The sequence below is a fragment of the Anomaloglossus baeobatrachus genome, chromosome 1 (assembly GCF_048569485.1).
Source record: "Anomaloglossus baeobatrachus isolate aAnoBae1 chromosome 1, aAnoBae1.hap1, whole genome shotgun sequence".
NCBI lineage: Eukaryota > Metazoa > Chordata > Amphibia > Anura > Aromobatidae > Anomaloglossus > Anomaloglossus baeobatrachus.
In genome coordinates, this window is record NC_134353.1 from 451,995,751 (window position 1) to 452,005,640 (window position 9,890).

At 41.5% G+C, this 9,890-nt stretch overlaps 1 protein-coding gene across 1 annotated transcript in view; it reads left to right on the forward strand.

The window, feature by feature from the left end:
* The window catches only part of APC2 (APC regulator of Wnt signaling pathway 2), a 135,241-nt gene extending 125,966 nt beyond the window's left edge, over nt 1–9,275 (forward strand). The window contains exon 16 of the mRNA XM_075353140.1: nt 2,954–9,275. Coding sequence (XP_075209255.1) covers nt 2,954–8,141 — 5,188 coding nt within the window. The 3' untranslated portion in view covers nt 8,142–9,275. The remainder of the gene's footprint in view (nt 1–2,953) is intronic.
* The last annotated feature ends 615 nt before the right edge of the window (nt 9,276–9,890 follow it).

A 9,890-nucleotide genomic window follows, 5' to 3' on the forward strand; every position in this document is an offset into this window, starting at 1 on the left:
ATTGTTTTGATATACTGTTGCATATTCACTTTTCCTCCGGTCTTAAGTGCTTCTTTACACAAGTGTCTTCTTGGTAACCTATGCCGTCTGTATACGAAAAGGACAGCACATAGACTGCAAACTAAGCAATAGTAGTTTATGAAACGATACCCCCCAAAACATTTTTTTCCATGGTGCATTTGGGAAATGTACACAACCTACATCAAAGATGCACAAAAGTAAATCAGAGAATATTTAAAATTTTACATTTTATTTAGGAATTGAGTAAAAACATGGAGGTAAGGAGAGTTAAGGGTGCTTTACACGCTGCGACATTGCTAACGATATATTGTCGGGGTCACGTCGTTAGTTACGCACATCCGGCGCCGTTAGCGACATTGCAGCGTGTGACACCAAGGAGCGACGATCAACGAGCGCAAAAACGTGACAAATCGTTGCTCGTTGACACGTTGCTCCTTTTCCAAATATCGTTGCTGCTGCAGGTACGATGTTGTTCGTCGTTCCTGCGGCAGCACACATCGCTATGTGTGACACCGCAGGAACGACGAACATCTCCTTACCTGCGTCCACTGGCAATGAGGAAGAAAGGAGGTGGGCGGCATGTTCCGGCCACTCATCTCTGCCCCTTCTCTGTTATTGGACGGCTGCCGTGTGACGTCGCTGTGACGCCGCATGAACCGCACCCTTAGAAAGGAGGCGGTTCGCCGGCCAGAGCGACGTCGCAGGGAAGGTAAGTCCGTGTGATGGGTGTTAGCGATGTTGTGCGCCACGGGCAGCGATTTGCCCGTGACACACAACCGCCGGGGGCGGGAACGCTCGCAAGCGATATCGATAGCGATATCGCAGTATGTAAACACAGTGACAGCACCCTGGCAAAGAGTAATAGCAGGAAAATACAAAAATCTTAGGCTATGAATTATTGGCGCTGACCAAAAAGCAATATATTATCCTTAGTGAGCTCACCTAATTAACTTCCAGTGCTATATATAATTACTACTACACATATAGCCAATTAAGTCCGTAGTATTTCATATGGCTACCTGAACCTGAAGGTATAATCACACGTAATGGATATGCTATGGCTTTTCTCTCCAGATTTGTGGGATAAAATTTCACGGCGTATTACAGTACAATAAAAGTGCATGAGAATCTTAGCAAATTTGTCATGGAATATTCATCAAGATCTACAATGGATTTTTTCCATCCAAATTACAATCCATGTGCATTTACTGGTAAAAGTTTTCCTTTTCTCTTTTGAGTAAAGCTTTAACATTTGTTTATGAGGGTTTTTTTGGAAGGGAAATGTGTGTGTGGAGTGGGGGTAGAGGAGTTGGGGTTGACTCTTGTCAATGGACACGCATTTTAAATGCCACTGTCAGAGGTTGACAGTGGCATTTAAGGCTGCGTGCAAACCATCAGGGTTCCCAGTGTTTTGGATACAGTGTGTTTTCACTGTGTCCAAAATGCTGTTTTGTACAGTACAAGCACAGTGAATGGGATTTCTAGAAATCCGATGCCCACTGTGCATGTTTTTGCTGCAGTGTAAACTCATATGCAGTGCGACTTCTCGAACCACTGCATGTCAGTTTATTGCTGCGGAGCCACAAGTGTTCTCTGCAAGGAGGACAGAAAGAAAGTCTGCAGTGGCTCGAACCCTGATCATGGGCATGGACAGCTGCGGTCTTCCGCGGAGAGCACTTGCTGCCCCGCAGAAGATGACATGCTGTGTCCAGGGTGCTGCATGTACATGTCATGGGCACATACCCTAAGGGTTTAACGGCAACAGGCAGAGCTCAGCTCTGCTTAATGCTGATAGAGGCCAGATGATGCCATATTAACATAGCTCCTGAGCCTGCTCCATACAAGGGCACCCGAAATATGACATACTAGTATGTCATATGTTGGGAATGGGTTAAAAATCATTTCACCTGTATAATGTTTTTTGCTTACTCCCTGTGTGCTGGCTAGCCAGTTTAGACAGGCTAGCTATTGGGATTGATAATTTTCTATAAATGCTCATTGCTGATTATCAGCAAATCTAAAGGCTGCTTTACACGTAGCGACATTGCTAGCGATGTCGCTGGTGAAAGCACCCGCCCCCGTCAGTTGTGCGTCACGGGCAAATTGCTGCCCGTGGTGTACAACATCGCTAGGACCCGTCACACGTACTTACCTGCCTAGTGATGTCGCTGCGGCCGGCAAACCGCCTCCTTTCTAGCAGAGGGGCAGAGAGCAGCCAAAAGAAAGTGACGCCCACCTCGTTGCCGGAGGACACAGGTAAGTTGTTGTTCTTCATTCCTGGGGTGTCACACGTAGCGATGTGTGCTGCCTCAGGAACGACAAACAACCTCCGTCCTGCAACAGCAGCAATATTTGGGATTAGAACGACATGTCAATGATCAACGATTAGGTGAGTAATTTTGGTCGTTAGCGGTCGTTCGTACGTTTCACACGCAACGACGTCGCTAACGAGGCCAGATGTGCGTCACGAATTCCGTGACCCCAACGACATCTCGTTAGCGATGTTGTTTTTATTTGTAAAATGAGCTCTTCAGTGACATCAATTTAAAAAAAGGCATAAAAAAATACAGATGCTCCTGATTTTAAAATCTACATATATATATATAGGCAAACCGTGTGTTACAAACTTCCGACTTACATACAACGCGCAGTTAAACGTCAGACATAAAAAAACAAAACCTAGTCCTCACCTAATCGCTCATCTCTATGGCTGCCCTGCTGCTCCCCATCCGTTCCTCTTCTCTCCGCTGTTGTGTGCCGCATCTCCAGCTTTTTCACTATAGGCCAGGACTTTATTCAAGTTGTCCACTTTAAATATTTTCTGTGAAAATATATACTGGTACTTGTTTAGAAGCTTTTAATAGTAAACTTTGTCATTGCACAACCCCTTTATATTTTTTTAAAAAAATGTTTTTCATTTCTTTTTTTACAGGCAGATCCTGCGTGATCACAACTGTCTTCAGACTCTTCTGCAACATCTCAAATCCCACAGCTTGACCATTGTTAGCAATGCTTGTGGGACTTTGTGGAATCTATCTGCTCGATGTCCTCAAGACCAGGAACTACTTTGGGATTTGGGAGGCGTCAGTATGCTGCGCAATCTTATCCATTCCAAGCACAAGATGATCGCCATGGGAAGTGCAGCTGCCCTGAGAAACTTGTTGGCACACAGACCGCTCAAGTACAAGGATGCATCTGTTATTTCTCCAGGTTCTTGCATGCCATCCCTCTACATGAGAAAACAGAAAGCTCTAGAAGCTGAGCTTGATGCCAAACACTTAGCTGAGACTTTTGACTCTATGGACAAACAAGGGCTAAAATCTCAGGCAGTTAAGGGACATTTACGGCACATAGAAAGCCTGGTTAAAGATTATGCATCAGATTCTGGCTGTTTTGATGATGATGAGATTCCAAATACATCCATCAGTGCCGATACAGGAAATTCGTCTTTACTTTCCATGTACTTTCACTCCTCTATCAACCAGGGACAGACTGTGCCAAAACCTGCCTCATTAAGAAAGGGTGTCGAGTCTGAAAAATTAGAAAACAATAAACAGGAGTTGAAAAATACTCAAGATGAGATCCTTGCTGAAAAACTGTCAACTTGTGCAGCAGCAAAAATAGAAAGACTGGTGGAAGACATTTCTACAATGCACACATCCTCTGATGATAGCTTCAGCCTTAGTTCGGAGGATCACTGTATTGACTGGCCATATGGTTCAGATGAGCTACATGAGGGCAGAGCTCAGTCCTGTTCTCCTTGTAGATTTTCTGACAGCAGTGGAATGATGAGAAGAGATAACTTGAGTCGAGCTCAAGCACTTTTGCGCTTAAAAACAGCTTATACTAGCCTCTCTAATGACAGTCTTAACAGTGGTAGCACAAGTGATGGATACTGTCCAAAAGAACATATGAGACCATGTAGCCGAGCGGCTTTACTTGACTACAAGGAAGAGCTGCAAAGGTACCAAAAACGACCAAGTCGTCTTGATTTAAAAAATGTACTAGTTATTAAACCAGATAGAACGGATCCCAATGAAAGTGATTTGAAACAAGGGCAGTCAAGAGAGGATCCAAATGAACTCTATGAGCTCAGAAAAAGAAAACTCTCTCTTCCAGGAGCTCAAATTATGGATAGCACTGAAAAAAAAGATGAGCAGGCAGTAAATGATTCCAGTAATAAACTGTCAGGAGAGACATTGGTACATACTATAAAGTTATCTCCATCTTACAAGCACATTTCTGGTATTGACAATTTAACAAATAATGGGGCAGGATTACCTGTCAATATTTTTCAGCAGGCTCTTACTGCAAAGAAGAAAGCGTGGATGCTTCCATCACAGAATTCTGATACATTTTCAAAAGCTTTAGATAAGACCTCTCTTCATTCTTCCTCAACAGGAGAGCAGGAATCACTGCAAAAATATGCAGTAGAGGGTACTCCAATATGTTTCTCCCGCTGTAGTTCCCTTTCCTCTCTTTCTTCTGGAGACAACCTTCTGGATGGACCCAGCCGCAGTGAAAATGATATAGATAGTGACTCTTCCTTGGAAATCCTTGAAGAAGATGGCTGCATGAATGGTCATAAGAGGAAACCAGGCAGGTCTAAAGGAGCCAAGAGAGATGGAAGTACCCTCAACATCTCTCAGCCCATTGCTATTCCTCTGAAAAAATCAGAGAAGCATTTTCTATATGATACCTCACCATCTAGGAATGAAGATATGACTCCATCTAGCTCCTCAGAAAACTACATTCAGGAGACACCATTAGTGATGAGCCGTTGCAGTTCTGTCAGTTCTTTGGGTAGTTTTGAGAGCCCCTCTATTGCTAGTTCTATTCAAAGTGACCCATGCAGTGAGATGATCAGTGGAACCATTAGTCCTAGTGAATTACCAGATAGCCCTGGACAGACCATGCCACCAAGCAGAAGCAAAACACCAAGCTTTGACCCAAGTATCCACCTTGAAAAGGAAGCAAGTCAGTTTAATATCCAATGGGAAAACAATGTGAAAAAATTCATGGAAATAACAGATTTCAAAGAAAGGTTCCAGATTCCTAAGGATATTGACTCCATGATTTACTTTACTGTGGAAAAGCCAACTGAAAATTTCTCATGTGCATCAAGTCTAAGTGCATTGCCCTTGCATGAACATTATATTCAAAAAGATGTTGAGCTCAAACTTATTCCACCATTTCCTGAGAAAAACAGTTTGAACTTTGTAGCACATGAGAAACAGGTAGACAATCGTGAAGATCGACTTTTAGGATTTATGAAAAAGTCAGAGATGGAACTTGTATCAGATGATGATATAGATATATTAAAAGAATGCATCAACTCAGCTATGCCTCCCAGGTTACGTAAAATGAAAACATCAGTCCTTTCTGGACACCTTGTGAACTCTCAGATGAAAAAACAAGTCCAGTTACCAGTGTACATGTTAGTTCCTGCTCATACACAGCTAGCAAAAACTTTCAATTCCAAAAAAGACTTAATTAATGATGATTCTTCTTTTACAGACTCAGCAGAGGGAACTCCTATAAATTTCTCAAGTGCTGCTTCTCTGAGTGATGAAACTCTTCATTATTCTTTAAAAGAAAGTCAAGACCAGAGGGATAGGCCAAAAAGCCGAATGGAAATTAGAGACTATGGAACTATGTTAGATAGTCAAAATCAAACAGAAGGAAGAAGAATATTTTCTCTTGAAAATGTAGCATTTACAGAAGAAAATAAAAATATATTCTGTGTTGGTTCTCCAAAACCTAACAACAAATTTAATAGACCTTCCAAGGCAAGTTTTATGTTGAAAACATCTAATAAAACAGATGTAGGTAGAAGTCTTGATGCACTTCACAAACTTCCTCCTAATTATATTCAAAATATTGAAAGATGTACTAGTTCTTCTACTCATCCAAGACAACTTGACATCAAACAAGGAGAAAGTTCTCATGGGAATGTTGCTTTCCAGTCATTTTGTCACACTACGCCGACAGAAGAAGATGTTTACTGTTTCTATGAAGATGAGATTGATATTGTAAATCTAAGCAAAGATTCTCTAAGTAGGAAAACAGAAACATCCAGACCCTCAAGAAAGAAATGCAAGTACCCTGAACATCAAGATATCAAAGAACCTAGTCGTGCTGACAAAAATGGTCAAGCTACTGCTAAGTTTAGTAATTTGATTGAGGATGAACCAATGCCTTGCTATTCTCTCAGCTCTTCAATGAGCTCTCTTAGTGACCTTGAGCCTATGTATGCCCAAGAAATGATTGATAAGCCTAATATGATTAAGCATTCTTCAAGGCTACAAGTAAGGAAATCCAGTAATCATATTGGGAATCGTGAATCCTCACAAAGCCATACATCAGATGAGGAAAAATGTACAAGTTCAATGATGCCTAGAAGGAGACGTTTGTCAGCTCGCAAAAGGAAACATAACCATAGGAATAATGAGAAAAAAGAAGAAACTCTGCATGCCACTAAAGACAAAGCAGAAAATGATGATATGTCTGATCTGGACACTGTGGACTGGGAAGCAATCAAGGAAGGTGCTAACTCCATAGTCAACTGGATACATAAAGCATCTGCTTCTATTTCCAGGGAATCCTCAACTATCTCTGGAGCTCCTTCTTCAGACTCTCTTATGTCTAGCCCTTCTATATCAGCCCGGCAGCCTTTATATGGACAGCATAAACAAAACCGAGATAGACCTCAGTGCTCTAAAATCTCTGCATCAAGTGAAATATCTAGCAGTAGTGAAGGGTCAAAAAGTAACATAGGAAGAAAAGTTGTTAATTCAAGCCAAAAATCTTCCTCTAATATACCAATGGTCTACCGTGGAAGGACAGTGATCTACATGCCTGCACAAGAGAAAACACCACCAACCAAGCAATCATACAAGGATAATGCACCTCAGGAAATTTCAAAAGTCACTAACAGTATGCGCTCCAGAAGTCTTCATCGCTTAGGGAAATCCGTAGATATTGGAGTTGAAATGAGTTTACCAAAAAGAAGTGCTACACCTCCAGCTCGAATCAATAGTGGTCCTTCTTGTACCTCCTCAAGAAATTCCACACTGTCACAGAAAATACAATCATCAGTAACTCCTTCATCTCCAAAGTCAAAGGGAGTAAGGAACTCCCAGGGTCCAGGCAATAAAACACAAAAATCCCCTGTGCGAATTCCTTATATGAAAAAACCAAGTCCTCGTGGTCCACCTGGTCCTTCACCTTTGGCTGTAGAATCGGTTAGTGAGGCTCCTCGACAAAGTCCAAGCAAAAGACCCACTGCTCAGAGCAGCCGCCTTAACCAAGTGCGAAACAGTGAGTCAGAGAAATCTGGAATCTTGCGTCAGCTTACCTTTATAAAGGAATCTGCAGGGGGTATCAGGCGTCAGCATTCTGATCTCTCTATATCACAACGACAGCACAGAGCTTCTCCGCGAAGTAATGCTGCTCTACCTGCTGTTTTTCTATGCTCCTCGCGATGTGAGGAGCTAAAAGTGCACAAGTCTTCAAAATCTAAAGTTCCCTTATCACCAAACCGTCCTCCACGAAGGACAAGTTCTGAAAGTCCATCTCGCCTACCTGTCAAAAATATGGTATCTCCACCTGAACCTTTCAAAAGGTACTCTTCCTCTCCTCACATCAATCTCCCCTGGTCACGTGCAGAAGGAAGGGGAGGCCAGGGCACATCAAAAACTGAGAGTACAAGAGTTCCAAGGATTGACACCCCTTCTGGTTCAGGCAGGGCAACATGGAGACGGATAAGAGATGAAGATATCCCCCATATTTTGAGAAGCACGCTGCCTGCATGTGCACTACCACTTTCAGAGGAGTCTATTGAGCCACGTAGAAAAACAAGTGATGCTGTAGTGCAGACAGAGGATTTTAATATTAACAAGACAAATTCTAGCACCTCACCCACAATAGAAAGCAGAAACAGGCCTGGTACTTCCACAACAATGCCTGAATCTGGAAAAGTAGCCTTAGGTGTAGTAAACTTACCCACAAGCAGGCACAGTTCTCCCAGTAGGGCAGCCAGAGTTACTCCATTTAATTATGTGCCAAGTCCTATTGTGACTGTCACGGAAGAAGCTGCAGGTAAGGTAACCAGTGAGTGATTGCTAGCCATGAGCACATCTTGTATGGGTGCCCTGAAAAACAATTGCACATATTATATTATTGGGATTAGATGTGCTGGACTTGGATGTTTTTTCACTTCAACCAAACTTTCAAAAATGCACATTGTAAATGAGAATTACCACATAATATAGTACCACTATTTCCTGACGGTGGCTGCACCATAGACTTTTGATGCAATGTCTTTTGGCACTTTATGAATACTGGAGAACCTTCAGATGTCCTGATGGGCAATAAAACAAAAACCCATTAAAAGACTTAAGGCTTTGTTGTTACATAAAAAAAATCAGTTCTATAGTATTATGTATGACACAAGAAATCACACACAAAAGCCACATCTCTAAGTCGCTATACAATATTGGCTTGCGTTGACTGTTCCTATAACTGCAAACTACAATCACACCCAATAGTAGACCTAACAATGCTTTGAGCAAAGCCTTAATACAAATACAGGCTGCACGTTTCTAGATAATCCTTTATATGTTCTTTCAGCTTAAAAATATTGACACAGAAAAAGCATGGCTGAAAAACACCTTTTTGCTACCCCTGCACAACAGCAGAAGAAAATGCATCAGTAAATCTTTTTTATATTGCCAAATTGAAACTATTTCGACTTAGCAACACTGAAGGAGAGCGGCTGAGGAGCTGGAGGAGGACTGAACTTTATATGTTTAAAGCAGTTTTGCTCTTTTGTGTCACATAGCTAGCTATTCCATGTGCCAATATTTTAGAATTTACATTAACACTTGTAGAGATATTTATGTTCTATCTTCGAGTCAAAGTCAGGACAAAATCACGCCCTACTTTATGAAAACATAAATCCTGTTCATTATACTAGAAGAAAAGATAGAGTGAATGAGCCAACTCCTTTCAATCTGCAATTATTATCAAGACAATTGTTCCTTGTGGGCCTTTGCTTTAATTTTCTTATGGCCATTTTAAAGGGCATTTGATGTAGAAGAAAGGTGATAAAGGCTTCACTTGTACTGTTAGCACAAAAAAAGGAGTTTGCATCTTGGTATCTACATTTCAAGCTTTCTTTTCTGAGTAGATGAAATGCCATTTTAGTTTATTCTATGTATGAAATCGAAAAATAAATATTGCAGTTTATGAAATGTAAATTATTGTGACTATGTATACCATCTCATGGTCACTGGGTTATGTTTCTGTGGTGGTAACTTATCCTGCATGGTACTGAAATGGAACCCTTGGTACTTTCGGAGAAGGACATCAAAATAAGCCAGGAACTTAAAGAAGTATACCTGTAAGATAGAATTATGGTTTAACCATAGGATGTCAGAACTATTAGGCTACATTCACACGACCATCCCGTTAGTCCGCAAAAAACTGTCCTGTTTTTCCAGGTATGCATCCGTGTGACAACCGCATCCGTTCCGTATATGGTCCGAGTGCCATCTGTGTGCCTTACGTTTTTTTGCTGACCGCAAAAAGAACTGAAGGAGGGTTACATACAGTCAAAAGCTAGAAAGCTAGATACCTAAATAGATAGATGGATTGATACCAGGATAGATAGATAGATAGATAGATAGATAGATAGCTGGATAGATAAGAAAGATATATATATAATGTCCCACTCCCCTGCATTTTATAATCTTGCACCCTTTAGTGCCTTTCATGGTGCACTAAAAGTGTTGAGCCTTGTTTTTAGCTACAAATTCATTATTTTCCCCCAAAAAACAATGTGGGGTGCCCCCTATTTTTTGTAGCCA